General features: G+C 48.4%; 1 protein-coding gene across 1 annotated transcript in view; it reads right to left on the reverse strand.

Moving 5' to 3' along the window:
• Positions 1–18,147, reverse strand: part of F13A1 (coagulation factor XIII A chain) — a 392,887-nt gene that overhangs the window by 93,558 nt on the left and 281,182 nt on the right. Inside the window, exon 11 of the mRNA XM_073678719.1 lies at positions 17,595–17,748. Coding sequence (XP_073534820.1) covers positions 17,595–17,748 — 154 coding nt within the window. The remainder of the gene's footprint in view (positions 1–17,594; positions 17,749–18,147) is intronic.

Below are 18,147 nucleotides of genomic sequence, written 5' to 3' on the forward strand. Positions count from 1 at the left end.
GCCGGTGAAGTGGCAGGCCCAACGACTTCTGTAGAGATGTAAGTCGCTGAGCTGCGGGATGCGAACGGCGGAAGTGAGCACACAGCGACCGTGCCCTCTGCAGAAGGCCATCTAGTCTGGGATAGTGGGCTAAAAATTGCTGGACAACCAGGTTCAACACGTGAGCCATACAAGGCACGTGTGTGACATTGCCCCGGCGAAGGGCCGCACCCAGGTTTGCAGCATTGTCGCACACGGCCTTCCCTGGTTTCAGGTCCAGTGGAGACAACCATTCATGAAATTGGTTCTCCAGAGCTGACCACAACTCCTCAGCTGTGTGACTCACATTTCCCAGACATTTCAATGTAAAAACCGCCTGATGACGTTGAGCCCTACTGCCAGCATAGTAAGGAGGTGTGCAGGATCCCTTCTGCGCAGTTAGAAAGCTTGTGGCATGACCAGACAGGCTTTGGGTACAGGTGGAAGACCGAGAGGAGGTTGAGGAGGCAGAAGCAGTGGAGGAACTTTGACATAAAGAGGATTGACGCACAACTCGTGGGGACGGCAAGACTTGGACAGCAGCCCCTTGTCCTGCTGTCACCATAGTTACCCAGTGCCCAGTCAGCGACATGTAACACCCCTGTCCATGCCTACTCGTCCAAGTGTCTGTGGTGAAATGCACCCTGTCACACACAGAGTTTCTCAAAGAAGCGGTGATGTTGTGTGCGACATGCTGGTGGAGCGCAGGCACACCTTTCTTTGAGAAGTAGTGCCGACTGGGCATCTGGTACTGGGGCACTGCGACGGACATAAGGTCTCGAAAATCCTCTGTGTCCACCAGGTGGAAAGGCAGCATTTCTGTAGCCAAGAGCTTGCAGATGGTGAAATTCAACCTCTTAGCTTTCTCATGGCTAGGAGGAAATGGTCTTTTACTTGTCCACATCTGAGGGACCGAGGGCTGGCTATTGTGCTTAGACGGGGTTGATAAGGGTGTCCCCGGCAAACTGCCGGTCTGTGAGGAAGATGCAGGCGGACATGTTAGGTTGCCTTGATCCAAAGGTGGTGCTATCGATGTCGGACAGCGCTCAACACCAGCTGGTGTTACCACCTCCAAAGAAAATGATGACCTGCCAATCACGCTGGCTGTTGCGGGTAAAGAGGTGGCAGGTCTGTGCCCCAAAACAGGTGTGACTGCTGTCCCCCCAGTCACAGAGGATGAAGAGGCCGCGGATGCACAAGATATGGCAGACGGTGGTTGGCCCGGCCGGCTAGGCCGCATTGTAGCACACTGAGCTTCCCACTGCAACTTATGCTTCATGTCCATGTGCCGGTTCATGCATGAAGTACTCAAACTATGTATTTTTTGGCCTCTACTTAGCTATTGCTGACAAATGTTACAGATAACACGAGTTGGGTCATCTTTATCGATCTGAAAAAATGCCCAGGCTATGCAAGGCTTAGCACCCATGCGACCTGAAGAGCCACCACGACTTGTGGTGAGAGGCAGAGTTGTGTTTGAGGATGCAGTTGTTGACGTGCTTCCAGTACTACGTCTCTGTCCAGGAAGGCGCAACCTGACCTCGTCGTCACTAGCATCTTCCTCCACCTCCTCTGCTGACCTCATCTCTTGGCTGACTGTGGGTTGACAGTAAGTGGGATCTCCAACCTCATCATCATCACCCTGTGCGTTATCACACCCGTCGTCCTCAGAGCCAACCTGTTCCTGCCCTGACAAAAAACTAAAGTTGTCGCTCCAATCAGGTATTTGAGTCTTATCATCGTCTTCCTCATTGTCTCCACCAACAGGAGTTACAGTTTGGGAATGAGGGTCTACATTATGGTCAGAACCTTCTGCGTCTGGTCCTGGATCCGACTCATAAAGATTCTGGGCATCAGTGCAGATCATTTCCTCGTCTGGATTCACAGAAGCGCTGGAGTCGACCTCTGATTCCCAGGCTATAGTATGAGTAAACAGCTCTGCAGACTCAACCATCTGTTCTACCTCATACTCAGACGGGCAGCTGGAGATTTGGGAGCTGTGAGGAAGCAAGTGCGATTGGGGTGACACCTTTGAGGACTGGAGTATTTGTGATGTTGAAGTTGATGTGGAGGAGAGCCCACTTAAAGGAGCACTTGATATCCGTTGAAGCACCTGCTGTTTTTGTGCCTCATCTGGAATTTGTAGCGATTGGCGTGGCCGTAAGAAAGGGATCTTATCACATTGTCCGCTAAAAGAAGTAGACATTTTAGTTTGGCTGGAAGATGGTCTTTCTTCTGCAGATGTTACTGTTGCTTTAACACCTACCCCACGGACACAACCTTTTTTCCCCTTCCCAACACGCCTATTCCCCTTTCCACCAGCAGCAGGCCTTTTTCCACTCATTTTGGTGGTTAACTAATTCACAACTCTGGAGTTGTTTGCACAAAAAAACAATGGATGGGAACCGAGCAGAGCTGAGCGGCCAAACTGTGGTCTTAGGCCAAAACTATTGGCTGGGTTAGATGCAGAAAAAAATTATATTCAATTTGCAACCTGATGGAGGTCTGTATAGATGGATTAATAGAACAAGTCCCACACACAGCTAGAAGCCCAATATTTTTTCAGAGGTAGATGCAGAAAAAAATATATTCAGTTTGCAACCTGATGGAGGTCAGTACAGATGGACTAATACAACAAGTCCCACACACAGCTAGAAGCCCAATATTTTTTCAGAGGTAGATGCAGAAAAAAATATATTCAGTTTGCAACCTGATGGAGGTCTGTATAGATGGATTAATAGAACAAGTCCCACACACAGCTAGAAGCCCAATATTTTTTCAGAGGTAGATGCAGAAAAAAATATATTCAGTTTGCAACCTGATGGAGGTCTGCATAGATGGATTAATAGAACAAGTCCCACACACAGCTAGAAGCCCAATATTTTTTCAGAGGTAGGTGCAGAAAAAAATATATTCAGTTTGCAACCTGATGGAGGTCTGTATAGATGGATTAATAGAACAAGTCCCACACACAGCTAGAAGCCCAATATTGTTTCAGAGGTAGATGCAGAAAAAAATATATTCAGTTTGCAACCTGATGGAGGTCTGTATAGATGGATTAATAGAACAAGTCCCACACACAGCTAGAAGCCCAATATTTTTTCAGAGGTAGATGCAGAAAAAAATATATTCAGTTTGAAACCTGATGGAGGTCTGTATAGATGGATTAATAGAACAAGTCCCACACACAGCTAGAAGCCCAATATTTTTTCAGAGGTAGATGCAGAAAAAAATATATTCAGTTTGCAACCTGATGGAGGTCTGTATAGATGGATTAATAGAACAAGTCCCACACACAGCTAGAAGCCCAATATTTTTTCAGAGCTAGATGCAGAAAAAAATATATTCAGTTTGCAACCTGATGGAGGTCTGTATAGATGGATTAATAGAACAAGTCCCACACACAGCTAGAAGCCCAATATTTTTTCAGAGGTAGATGCAGAAAAAAGTATATTCAGTTTGCAACCTGATGGAGGTCTGTATAGATGGATTAATAGAACAAGTCCCACACACAGCTAGAAGCCCAATATTTTTTCAGAGGTAGATGCAGAAAAAAATATATTCAGTTTGCAACCTGATGGAGGTCTATATAGATGGATTAATAGAACAAGTCCCACACACAGCTAGAAGCCCAATATTTATTCAGAGGTAGATGCAGAAAAAAATATATTCAGTTTGCAACCTGATGGAGGTCAGTATAGATGGACTAATACAACAAGTCCCACACACAGCTAGAAGCCCAATATTTTTTCAGAGGTAGATGCAGAAAAAAAATATATTCAGTTTGCAACCTGATGGAGGTCTGTATAGATGGATTCATAGAACAAGTCCCACACACAGCTAGAAGCCCAATATTTTTTCAGAGCTAGATGCAGAAAAAAATATATTCAGTTTGCAACCTGATGGAGGTCTGTATAGATGGATTAATAGAACAAGTCCCACACACAGCTAGAAGCCCAATATTTTTTCAGAGGTAGATGCAGAAAAAAATATATTCAATTTGCAACCTGATGGAGGTCTGTATAGATGGATTAATAGAACAAGTCCCACACACAGCTAGAAGCCCAATATTTTTTCAGAGCTAGATGCAGAAAAAAATATATTCAGTTTGCAACCTGATGGAGGTCTGTATAGATGGATTAATAGAACAAGTCCCACACACAGCTAGAAGCCCAATATTTTTTCAGAGGTAGATGCAGAAAAAAACATATTCAGTTTGCAACCTGATGGAGGTCAGTATAGATGGACTAATACAACAAGTCCCACACACAGCTAGAAGCCCAATATTTTTTCAGAGGTAGATGCAGAAAAAAATATATTCAGTTTGCAACCTGATGGAGGTCAGTATAGATGGACTAATACAACAAGTCCCACACACAGCTAGAAGCCCAATATTTTTTCAGAGGTAGATGCAGAAAAAAATATATTCAGTTTGCAACCTGATGGAGGTCTGTATAGATGGATTAATAGAACAAGTCCCACACACAGCTAGAAGCCCAATATTTTTTCAGAGCTAGATGCAGAAAAAAATTATATTCAATTTGCAACCTGATGGAGGTCAGTATAGATGGACTAATAGAATGATGCTATGCCCAAAAGATTTTACTTCACTAGGTGCAGTAAAAAAATTGGTATTCTATACACAGGTGGTATATCTTGCAACACAGATAGGCTACTCCACTGACTAACACACTCTGCAATAGGCCAAAAAGGATTAGCTTTGCTAGATTCAGCCAAATGCTGTGAAAAAAACTTGCACAGCACTGGCACAGACCTGCCTGGCAAAAACTGATAGGAACTGATGTAACCTAGTCCTGAAAAGGACTCCAATTACAATTAGTCTTTACTCCCACAATCTATCTATTTAAGAGCACAGACCTGCCTGATAAAAGTCGTAGGAAATGCTGTAACCTAGTCCTTAAAAGGACTGCAATCACAACTATTCCCTACTCCCAAGCTATCTGTAGATTTGTGCGAAAATTGGCTTGAAATTAACAAGGTATAGCGCACACAGCAACAGCGGTGCCGTCTAACACGCAGCTGCAGCAGTGAGAAAATGGTGGCGACGGGGAAAATGGCTTGGTCTTATAGGGCAAGGACATGTGACATACACTGCCAATGACACATGCCCTTGCTTGTGTGAAAAAAAGCACTTCGCTCCGTGTGTGCGCTGCTGATAGGCTGACAGATTGCACCTCCCCACTGCAAATGCGGGAAAGAGAAAAAAAAATGGAGATCTTCATTGTTCCTGCAGAGATTCATCCCCTGCCCCTCCCCCCACCCCGCTGTACACTCAAACTGCGTATTAACATTAATTTTCATCATTACTGAGAAAAAATCCAGTTATGATTTTGGTGCACGAACAGTTATCGAACATAACCTCGAACAGCCGAATTTTTCTCAAATTGTTCGTGTTCGCCGAACGGCTCGAACACCGCCCAAAACAGCTCGAATTTGAGATTGGCGAACACTTCGAATAGAACAACGCTCATCTCTACTGTCTACCCCATGTGCTATCCCCCTTATCTGCTGTCTCTCTCCTTCCTGTGCTGTGTTCTCCCCTCATGTGCTATCCCGTTTGAGCTGTCTCCCCCCTGGGCTCTGTCTCTCTCCCCCCTGTGCGCTTTCTCTCACCCCCATCTTTTGTCTTCTCCTCTCATGTGATCTCTTCTTTGACCTGTGTACCCCATATGCTCTCCCCCTTGTCTGCTCTCTCTCTCCACCCCTGTGCTGTCTTCTTCCCTCATGTATTCTCTCGTTTGAGCATTCTCCCCGCGCAGTAAACCAGACCGCCGCCATCTTTGTGCAGGCAGATAGCGGCGGTCACATTAAAACTGCGCATGCGCTCCTCCTGTACAAAGACGACAGCGGTCAATGAATCATTCGGCTGATCCCGGCGGCGTGTGCGGCGTGTTTGCGACGGTGTTCTACTAGTGGTACCGCTGTGTGTGTGTGTATGTGGTGCATACGGTGTACACAGTGTGTGGGTGTGTGGTGCGTACGGCGTATACAGTGTGTGTATGTATGAGGTGCTCATGGCGCATATGTGGCGCCCTGTTGCGCATTGGTGCCACAGAACCCAGAAGGGTGCATGGATGAACTTCTCTACAAGAGGCCCTCACTACATTCACACACCTCCACCCTACCACCTCAGACCAGCAGAGGGAGCCCGTTAGGGATATATATAGGGAGGGTGGAGCCAGGCAGCTCAGTTAGTTCTAGTTTAGAGTTTAGTGTGCTTAGTAGAGGCAGCACGCTGGCTGCTGTGCTTAGGCAAGCCAAGAACTACAGCACGAGTGAGGGCCCTGAGTGTGGCTGAAGGCGAGAGGAGAAGGAAGAAGTAGCGAGGGGGCAGAGGAGCATACCAGGCTCACCCCGAGATATATACCGGACACCGGGTCCGCGCCTACAGGGACCCTTCATACCCAGTAGGGACCACCGGAACCCCTGGAGGACTACAGGTTCCAGGTTTATCAAATGCTGACTACAGTACCAGGGCTAGGAGTCACGGTGGCCCCAGCGTCCAGGGAGAGTGATCTCCAAGCGAAGGCTCTACCACCAGGTCAGCAGGTGCAAGGGAGAGAGAGACAGTAACCAAGCTAGGCCTAGTTCTAGGCAGGCCAGAAGCTTACTGAGTAAAGCCATGGATCAGGAGGCCCTATACCCGCTCACTGGGGAGAGTCCAAAAGTGCGCCCTTCGTCCGGAGTACCCTGGACCGTGCCTGCATCATCACCAGTAAAGGTACTGAAGCTTACCTCCGTGTGAGTGTCCGTCTTTCCTCCGGGACCATCCTGTCGTCTCTCCCCAGCATCTACCATCTACCCCTACACTGCCCTGGAGCTAACTCTACCTGTGGAGAGCCACACCATCCCTGCTGCCGTAACACCAGCTCCAGAGGACTGCTCCGCAGCGGCGGCACCCCTTTAGCCGCAATCCACAGGTGGCGTCACGAACACTTTCCGAAATCCCCTATAAACTATTCCTCTTTTTACTGACCGCCCTGGGTCACGGACAGGGCCAGCTACCGTGATATCCCCCAGCAACCAGGGGCCCGGTTGCCGAGTACCCTACGGCCCAGGGGGCGCATCAGCTTTGGTGTCACGAACAAGATTCCGTGCCCGGGTACTGTGCTCCTTAAGAGACTATAATACTCACTTTGGTGAAGTTTTCCCGCCATTCCCGAGATTTCCCGCCATTGTCCGCAACCTTCCTGTTGCCGCTCGGGAAGAAGAGGGGCGTAACTGCGGGAATCGGGGAGGCATAACTGCTGGAAGCGCGAGAAGCCTAGGACACGCCCCACCCCTGATGTCGAACCAGGAAGCGTCAGGTCCTGGAAGGAGCCCAGAGGAAGCTCTGACGTCAGACGCAAGCGACACAAGGTCCTGGAAAAAGACCGTCGCCCGCGGAGCAGCGGCCTACCCGATAAGAGAGTGAAGAAGGTAGGCTCTGGTTCACTAGGCGGGCGCAACCATGGCCGACTACCAGCAAGCCACCAGAGCACCGGTTAACGCTCCTGATGCCCAACCTGCGCCCGGCGCTGCACAGGCCGGAGCGGCCGCTCCACCAGCAGGGGTCGTGACTCAGTTGATACCCATGGCCCTGCCGTATATACCTGGAGCGAAATGGCTTCCCCCGTATAACGGCAAACCAGACACCCTGTCCGGATTCAAGAGGAAAATATGCAGTGTGCTAGACATGTATTCTCTGACTGGTAAACAGAGAGCTGCTGTTGTGCTGGGACAATTGACTGGTGCCGCAGAGCGGGAAGTTGAAACCTGGCCAGCCGCAGACCAGGAATCAGTATCCATCATCTTTAAGAGACTGCAAACTGTGTTTGAAAACCGCACTGAGACAGATCTCCGGATGAGGTTCTACCACTGTGTCCAGAAACCTGAGGACAGTGTCCAGAACTACGCCTGGCGCTTACAGGAAGCCCTGCGGGCCCTGAAACAGGTTAGTGCAGCCAGCATACAAAGTGAAAATAAAATGCTGACGGAACAGTTCATCCGGTGGTTGAGGTCCCAGGAGGAGAGCAGAACTGTACGGTGGTGGGCCTTAGACCATCCAGATGCCACCTTTGACACCCTTAAGAACATGGCTATAAAGGGGCTGCAGCCCCTGGAAACAACAGATACTGCTATCCAGCGTTACCAGGGTGGGGCCACCCCAGTGCCCGCAGCACCCACTGCTCCTTCATTAACGGCAGAAACAAAGATGCAAACAGTGCCTTCTAGCGAGCTGGACAGCCTAAGCTCTGAAGTGCGCCAGTTAAGTAAAACCCTGGCCACTGTCCTGAGCACCCTGCAGCTACAGGAGGAGCCCGAGCCGAAAGGAAGGATACTACTCGTCGACAGCCCTGAGGATGTCCCCTGGATGAGAAGAAGAAGGAGGACAATGCCACCCCGTAGGAGGACAACGCCACCCCGGAGGAGGACAACACCACCCCGTGGGAGGATCAATGACCAATGTCGCCCTCCAGGAGAATTCATCTGCTACCGCTGCCAGAAGGCAGCCCACACAGCGCGGAACTGTCCATTAAATGAGCAAACCCTGGGGCCGAGAGCCGACACCCAGGAATAAATCAAGCAGGCCCATCAAGCTGGTACCATCGGTTCGTGGGAGGAAGACCTTTCCTGTCCATTGTGCTGGATGGCATCGCGACACCTGCCCTGCTGGACACTGGATCTCAGGTAACCATCATACCTGATGTCCTCTACAAAAGGTACTGGTCCGTAGATGAACTCCGGCCGCCAGCCCCGAACCTCTCCGTTTATGCCTCTAACGGCCTTCCTCTTAACCTAGTAGGGGTTAAGGATGTGACATTGAAGGTGGGGAGAGCGGAGCTAAAGGACCAGAGACTGATTGTAGTGGAAACAAACCCTAGTGATACAGACTTGTACATGATACTTGGTACAAATATTGTCGGTAACTGTTTGGGAGAAGTGTTGTTTTAGCTCCAACAGATTGCTGACACTGCCAAACCAGGGCAGAGGAAGGTGCTCCAGAGAGAGATACCAGCCCTCCTGTACCACTAACAGGTAAAGCTAACAGGTGGTGAAATTGGTAATGTATGGGTGACAGACCTGATACCCATTGTGATTCCCCCGATGAGTGAAATGCTGATTTGGTGTAGGGCAGCAATAGGTCTCAAAGGACAGAACTACCAGGCGGTAGTGAAGCCCATTAGCTCAGAGCACAGACCTACACTCTTAACTGCCAGAGGAGTGGTTGATGTACACAATGGGAGGGTACCCGTACGTCTCCTAAATTGTGGGGAGGATGAAGTTAAATTACCAAGATATGCACTGTTGCCAGGTTGTACACCGTGAATGATGATGCCATACACCCAGTGGAATCATTGACCCCACCAGATACAATGGAGGACAATGACTCAGAAACCCAGGTGGAGGATTGGTGTCAACAGCTCCATGTTGGGACCTCACGCCACTCCTGTCCATCAAAAACAAGGTGTATACAGGGTGGTCCAGGAAGACGAACAGGTATTCAACAAACACCCATTTGATTTTGGGAGGATCAAAGGGGTACAACACCATATACCCACAGGTGACCATCCACCCATCAAAGAACGTTACAGGCCCATACCACCAGCACACTACCAGAAAGCGAAGGAAATGTTGCATGACATGAAGAGAGCAGGCGTAATAAGAGATAGCTGTAGCCCCTGGGCAGCTCCCCTGGTCCTGGTCAAGAAAAAGGATGGAAGCATGAGGATGTGTGTAGATTACAGACAGGTAAACCGCATAACATATAAAAATGCATACCCTTTGCCCCATATAGAGGAATCCCTAGCTGCACTAAAGTCTGCAAATTACTTCTCTACCCTTGACCTCACTAGTGGATACTGGCAAGTAGCAGTTGCTGAGGAGGACCGGGAGAAGACGGCCTACACTACTCCGATGGGACTCCGCAAGTTCAACAGTATGCCGTTCGGACTCTGCAACGCCCCTGGAACGTTCCAGAGATTGATGGAGTGCTGTTTGGGACACCGTAACTTCGAGACCATGCTGCTATACCTGGATGACGTGATAGTGTACTCCAAGACTTTTGAGGACCATTTGAAGCACCTGGCGGAGGTATTTGAGTCGTTGTCCCGGTATGGGATGAAATTGAAGCCTTCCAAGTGCCACCTGCTCAGACAGAAGGTCCAGTATCTGGGGCACATCGTCAGTCCAGAAGGAGTAGCACCAGACCCGGAGAAGATCACTGCCATCCAGAAATGGCCGGAGCCGAAGAATCTCAAGGAAGTACGTCAGTTCCTGGGACTGGTTGGGTATTACCGGAGGTTTGTAAAGGACTACACCAAGAAGGCAGCGCCTTTGCAAGATCTCCTGGTAGGACAGTCCCACAGAGGCAAGAACCCCCCCTTCCAGTGGGGTAAAAAGCAGACTGAGTCCTTTGCAGTGATGAAAGAGATCCTGACTGGCAAAGAAATCCTGGCCTACCCTGACTATAGCCAACCTTTCCAGCTGTACACTGATGTCAGCAACGAGGGACTAGGAGCTGTGTTAAGCCAGAAGCAGTATGGCAAAGAGAAGGTGATTGCCTATGCCAGCAGGAAGCTCCGTCCTACCGAAAGGAATCCAGAAAACTATAGCTCCTTCAAGTTGGAGCTCCTGGCCTTGGTCTGGGCCATCACTGAACGATTCAAGCACTACCTGGCCTCCACTAAGTTCACGGCCTAAACTGACAACAACCCCTTGACACATCTAGAGACAGCCAAGTTGGGAGCCATGGAACAGCGTTGGATGGCCCGTCTGTCAAGCTATCAGTTCATCATCAAATACCGGGCAGGCCACAAGAACGCCAAAGCCGATGCCCTATCCAGAATGCCTCACCAGTCGGACACTGAAGAAGAAGTGGATGACCAGGAGGAGATTGAGCTACCTGCCTTCCATAGAATTGGGATGGTCCACGAGCAGCGCACCTCCAGGAGGTATCGTGGTAAGACACTAAACCCTTTACCTCACCACAGTTGGAAGGAGACCCAGGACAGCGACCCGGTTGTCAGCCGTATCAAGGAACTGATAACCCAGGAAGGTTCCTCCCTGGAGAAGGACGCTTCTCCACAAGCCAAGCAACTGTGGAATGAGAGAAGCCAGCTGTTCATCTATAGAGAGAAGCTGTGCCGAAGGTACGTTAACCCCAGGACTCATGAGATGGTATGGCAGATCGTAGTGCCCAGGACAGACATCCAGATGGAGTTGGAGGCCTACCACGATCAAGCAGGGCACTTTGGCTGGAAAAAGCTGGAAACTCTCCTGAAGAGTCAGTTTTATTGGGTTGGAATGCGGAGCTCCATAGAGCTTGTGGTCCCTGCAGTCTCAGAAGAAAAGACTACAGCAGCCAGAAGGCACCCCTGCAGTCCATCAAGACAACCCAGCCCCAGGAAATCATCGCTCTGGATCACGTCAAGATGTCACCCAGCAGGTCAGGCTACTCTTATGCCCTGACCATGGTGGATCACTACTCCCGATTCCTGGTGGTAGCCCCCGTCAAGGATCTGACGGCAGAAACTGCAGCAAGGACGTTTCAAGCCTACTTCTGCAGGCCCCATGGATACCCAGATAAGGTGCTGATGCATCAAGGCCCTGCCTTCGAAGCCGAGCTGTTCAAAGAGTTTTGCCATCTGTATGGGTGTAAGAAGATTCGGACTACGCTGTACCACCCTCAAACTAATGGTCTATGTGAAAAGATGAATAATATAGTCATTGACCTGTTGAAGACCTTACTCCTAGAAGAAAGAAACCAGTGGCCAGACAGACTACCTGACCTGGTAGATCTCTACAATCACATACCTGTGAGTTCCACCAATTGTACTCCAGGGTACCTCATGAGAGCAAGACCCAGAAAGTTGCCCATGGACCTGGAGCTTGGGAGTGGTAGAGCCAGAAGCAGATATGTCCACTGAAGATTGGGATACGACCCGACAGGAGCAGTACAAGAGAGTACAGGCCTGTGTCGAAGACAGTCTAAGTAGGGTGAGAGATAAGCAGGAAGCACAGTACAACAAGAGTGCACCAGCCGAACCCTTGACACCTGGAGAAGTTTCGCTGAAATGAAAGAGAAGAATCCACAAGCTTGATGACCAGTGGGAAAGGGAACCTTACACTGTGTTGAATTCCAGATTCGATAATAGGAAAACCTGTCTAATTAGCAAAGATGGAGGAAGAACGACTGCAACGGTATCAAGAGACCATCTGAAGTTGTGCCCAGGTCCGCTGAAGCCCCAGGAGGAAGTGCCTCTCACCATACCGGAGGAGCCTAAAGAAGAAGTACTCCATACTGTCTTAGAAGATTTCCAGGCAGATTGGCCTCAACTGGATGGAGCGGTAATAATACCTGTGCTACACTTCTACCAACAGCCAGAAGACTCTCCACTGCAAGTAAGACCTGTAAGTGACACAGAAGAGCCTGCTCAGGAAGAATCCCCGGAAGAAGGATCACCGGTAGAAGGAGAGCCAGTAGGCCCAGTAACCAGTGTACTTGCCAGTCCCGTAGAGAGGTTAAGGCAGTCTTGCAGTCCACCAACACATAGAGCGGAAAATAGCACAAGCATCCACACTACACGCATCCCAGTACTACGTAGGTCATCACTTAGCACAAAAGGCCAGACCCCTGTCAGGTATAGAGAGTGAATAAAGAAACACTGACAGTATAAATAGTTACCCCGTAGGGTATGTTCTTGCAATAATTTCATGTATTTATTTATTGATTTATCTTGCCTTGCTAATGGACAATTAATGTGGCACAGACACTTCTAATTGCATTTAGTTATCCGTAAGGGTATATATAAAGACTCGTAGGCTGAGGACTGTGAGCAGCCCAAAAACTGTTCCTATACATAGTTGCACTCCCTGGAGTGCCCCTTAAGTGACCACGGAACAAAAACCCGTTTGGCGTGGCCGAAGACGTGGTCCAACACCTGGATCATCTATGCCCTGTAGCCACGCTGAGGGTTTTCAGGCGGGTCCCTCATGTTCCTTCATCGGTGAAATGGACACCAGGATACGGGACTTACTGTGACTTAATTAATGTTATTTATAATTGTTATTATTGTATTGTAATGTTACCTGTAACATTCAAGAAAAATGGCTCCAATAAAGGGAAGAAATGTTATTGTTTAACCTGTTTTGGAAAAAATGCTTCAGTCCAGGAGTACTGAGTTTTACTAGGGAGGATGTGGCGCCCTGCTGCGCATTGGTGGCACAGAACCCAGAAGGGTGCATGGATGGACTTCTCCACAAGAGGCCCTCACTACATTCACACACCTCCACCCTACCACCTCAGACCAGCAGAGGGAGCCTGTTAGGGATATATATTGGGAGGGTGGAGCCAGGCAGCTCAGTTAGTTCTAGTTTAGAGTTTAGTGTGCTCAGTGTGAGGCAGCACACGGGCTGCTGTGCTTAGGCGAGCCAAGGCCTACAGCACGAGTGAAGGCCCTGAGTGTGGCCGAAGGCGAGAGGAGAAGGAAGAAGTAGCGAGGGGGCAGAGGAGCATACCAGGCTCACCCGAGTTATATACCGGACACCGGGTCCGCGCCTACAGGTACCCTTCATACCCAGTAGGGACCACCGGAACCCCTGGAGGACTACAGGTCCCAGGTTTACCAAACGCTGACTACAGTATCAGGGCTAGGAGTCACGGAGGCCCCAGCATCCAGGGAGAGTGATCTCCAAGAAAAAGCCCTACCAGCAGGTGCAAGGGAGAGAGAGACAGTAACCAAGCTAGGCCTAGTTCCAGGCAGGCCAGAAGCTTAGCGAGTAAAGCCACGAATCAGGAGGCCCTATACCCGCTCACTGGAAAGAGTCCAAAAGTGCGCCCTTCGTCCGGAGTACCCTGGACCGTGCCTGCATCATCACCAGTAAAGGTACTGAAGCTTACCCCCGTGTGAATGTCCGTCTTTCCTCCGGGACCGTCCTGCCATCGCTCCCCAGCATCCACCATCTACTCCTATACTGCCCTGGAGCTAGCTCTACCTGTGGAGAGCTACACCATCCCTGCTGCCGTAACACCAGCTCCAGAGGACTGCTCCGCAGCGGCGGCACCCCTTTAGCTGCAATCCACAGGTGGCGTCACGAACACTATTCCCCTTTTTACTGACTGCCCTGGGTCACGGACCGGGCCAGCTACCGTGATATCCCCCAGCAACCAGGGGCCCGGCTGCCGAGTACCCCACGGCCCAGGGGGCGCGTCATATACAGTGTGTGTGTGGTGCGTACGGCGTATACAGTGTGTGTGTGTGTGTGGTGCGTACGGAGTATACAGTGTGTGTATGTGTGGTGCGTACGGCGTATACAGTGTGTGTGTGTGGTGCGTACGGCGTATACAGTGTGTGCGTGGAGCGTACTGCATATACAGTGTGTGTGTGGTGCGTACTGCGTATACAGTGTGTGTGTGTGTACAACGTATACAGTGTGTGCGTGTGGTGCGTACAGTATATATATTGTGTGTGTGTGGTGCATACGGCGTATACAGTGTATGTGTGTGTGGTGCGTACGGCGTATACAGTGTGTGTGTGTGTGTGTGTGTGTGTGTGTGTGGTGCATAAGGCGTATACAGTGTGTATGTGTGTGTATGCGGTGCGTACAGCGTATACAGTGTGTGTGGTGCGTACGGCGTATATATTCTGTGTGTGTGTCGTGCGTATGGCGTATACAGTGTATGTGTGTGTGGTGTATATGGCGTATACAGTGTGTGTGTGTGCATGGTGCGTACGGCGTATACAGTGTGTATGTGTGTGTGTGGTGCGTACAGCGTATACAGTGTGTGTGTGTACGGCGTATACAGTGTGTGTGGTGTGAACAGCGTATACAGTGTGTGTGTGTGGTGCGTACGGCATATACAGTGTGTGTGTGGTGCGTACGGCGTATACAGTGTGTGTGTGTGTGTGTGTGTGTGTGGTGCGTATGGTGTATACAGTGTGTGTGTGGTGCGTACGGCGTATACAGTGTGTGTGTGGTGCGTACGGCGTATACAGTGTGTGTGTGTGTGTGTGGTGCGTACGGCGTATATAGTGTGTGTGTGTGTGGTGTGTACGGCGTATACAGTGTGTGTGTGTCATGCGTACGGCGTATACAGAGTGTGTGTGTGGTGCGTACGGCGTATACAGTGTGTATGTGTGTGGTGCGTACGACGTATACAGTGTGTGTGTGGTGCGTACGATGTATACAGTGTGTGTGGTGCGTACGGCGCATACAGTGTGTGTGTGTGTGTGTGGTGCGTACGGCGTATACAGTGTGTATGTGTGTGTGTGTGTGTGGTGTGTACGGCATATACAGTGTGTGTGTGGTGCGTACGGCGTATACAGTGTGTGTGTGGAGTGTACTGCATATACAGTGTGTGTGTGGTGCGTACTGCGTATACAGTGTGTGTGTGTGTACAACGTATACAGTGTGTGCGTGTGGTGCGTACAGTATATATATTGTGTGTGTGTGGTGCATACGGCGTATACAGTGTATGTGTGTGTGGTGCGTACGGCGTATACAGTGTGTGTGTGTGTGTGTGTGTGTGTGGTGCATAAGGCGTATACAGTGTGTATGTGTGTGTATGCGGTGCGTACAGCGTATACAGTGTGTGTGGTGCGTACGGCGTATATATTCTGTGTGTGTGTGGTGCGTATGGCGTATACAGTGTATGTGTGTGTGGTGTATATGGCGTATACAGTGTGTGTGTGTGCATGGTGCGTACGGCGTATACAGTGTGTATGTGTGTGGTGCGTACAGCGTATACAGTGTATGTGTGTACGGCGTATACAGTGTGTGTGGTGTGAACAGCGTATACAGTGTGTGTGTGTGGTGCGTACGGCATATACAGTGTGTGTGTGTGGTGCGTACGGCGTATACAGTGTGTGTGTGGTGCGTACGGCGTATACAGTGTGTGTGTGTGTGTGTGTGGTGCGTACGGCGTATATAGTGTGTGTGTGTGTGTGGTGTGTACGGCGTATACAGTGTGTGTGTGTCATGCGTACGGCGTATACAGAGTGTGTGTGTGTGTGTGTGGTGCGTACGGTGTATACAGTGTGTATGTGTGTGGTGTGTACGGCGTATACAGTGTGTGTGTGGTGCGTACGACGTATACAGTGTGTGTGTGGTGCGTACGATGTATACAGTGTGTGTGGTGCGTACGGCGTATACAGTGTGTGTGTGTGTGTGGTGCGTACGGCGTATACAGTGTGTATGTGTGTGTGTGTGTGGTGTGTACGGCATATACAGTGTGTGTGTGGTGCGTACGGTGTATACAGTGTGTGTGGTGCGTACGGCGTATACAGTGTGTGTGGTGCGTACGGCGTATACAGTGTGTATGTGTGTGTGTGTGTGTGTGTGTGTGTGTGTGGTGTGTACGGCGTATACAGAGTGTGTGTGTGTTGTGGTGAGGCTTGTACCACCAGCGGTTTCCATATTGAGACACCCATCATTTAGGTGTCCCAATATGGCGGTCGGCGAACTTCCGCCGCTTGGAATTCTGGGATGTGAAGACATTAGAAGGTAAGTATATATTAGATGTCTGATACATGGGTATCCCACGTATATCTGAAAGATGGGGACTCTGAGACACCCATTTTGTATTAGAACTTGGATGGTGGTTACCAGAATAACCAAGAGAAGCTTGGAAAGAGCAGCCACATGTGTGCAGCTCGTATTATTGTAGTCTAAGGATAATATGGGAACAGATGAAGACTTATTGAAATTCATTGTTGACTTGCCAATAAACAGAATAATATATGTAGACAGCAGATAAATCAGAATACAAAATCATGGATTCTTTTGTCTTGTCATGATGACCATCTGTCATGTTCCATTATGTTGGATAAGTCAAGCTTCATTTGACAAGGGTAGAGATTGTTATACATGTATGCATGCAGAAGATTTCCAGCTTTTATATTTCAATTTTACATGCACAAAAAATATAAAAAAGAAGGTAAACTAGGCAACAACTTCAGTCAGCTTATAACAACATGCAGAATTCTGCAGTTACTTAGTGCTCAAACTGTTATGCTTTGTAATTAAAGTTCAAGAATTAGTGCAAAGTAGGGGAGCATCTCAAACAGTGACTTACCCAACTATGCCTCTGTAGGGAAATACTAGTCTGAATGTCACAATGACATCTGTTCCCTGCTGCCAGAATAAGTCTAGAGGCTACCAAATAATAGCATGATCTTAATGAACAGAGAATATAGGAAATATATTTACATACAGCTATTGAAACGTGATATATCTCAAGTGACTATAGTACATATAATTAGCAACTATGAATATGGCAGTACATACATACAGCCTTCAGGTCACCTTTATAAGATGATGTATATGGCCACTAAAGACCAAGAAGGCTCTAACCACTGATAAGATATATCATGTACTGTGCATTCCAACAAGTGAAATTTCTTCAAATCCTAATACAAGTGAAATGGCGTCTCCAGATACAGTATATATATATATATATATATATATATATATATATATATATATATATATATATATGCATTAAGTGAACAATCAAAACATGCACATAGTAGTCCGATATCACCTTGTGAAAAGTCCAGAAAATGTGTTATTACCTTCTGAAAACTTGTAAAGGTCTGTTATATCAAGTGCTCCATTTCCTCCTATTTCTTTAGTTAATATTTTCTGTCCCACATGAGTTTTGTCAATACATTGAACCTCTCTTGTTGCATCTTTCATTACCTTGGAATATACAATGTCACTGTTAACCTGCAAAAACAAAATCAGGATTAGTTTATCTCTTCAAGACTAATATTCCACAAATGCATCTGCTATTAAAGGGGTTGTCCACATCTAGAAAATCCTGGATCCTATGACCAGTTTATTTAAAAAAAACTAACAAACACATGTATATTAGCAATAATAAAGCATATCTTGGCTAAAAGTATTTTAAACACAAATTTCTCTTTGATTGCCTGCTGGGCATCTCCAAGGCCTACAAATGGTAGGAGTCATATCCCACGACTTGGGAATTATACATTATAGTATTATGATTGTATTATTGCTGTTATACTGCTATGCAATCAGTTTGCCTTTTGAAGTTTGTCCTGTCTGTCTCCCTGTAGTCTAGCTCTGATGTAAGTAACCCCTCCCTTCTTCCTCAGTTAG

The sequence above is a fragment of the Phyllobates terribilis genome, unplaced genomic scaffold (genome assembly GCF_046119375.1).
Source record: "Phyllobates terribilis strain yellow unplaced genomic scaffold, ASM4611937v1 Scaffold_4__5_contigs__length_816908805, whole genome shotgun sequence".
Lineage (NCBI taxonomy): Eukaryota > Metazoa > Chordata > Amphibia > Anura > Dendrobatidae > Phyllobates > Phyllobates terribilis.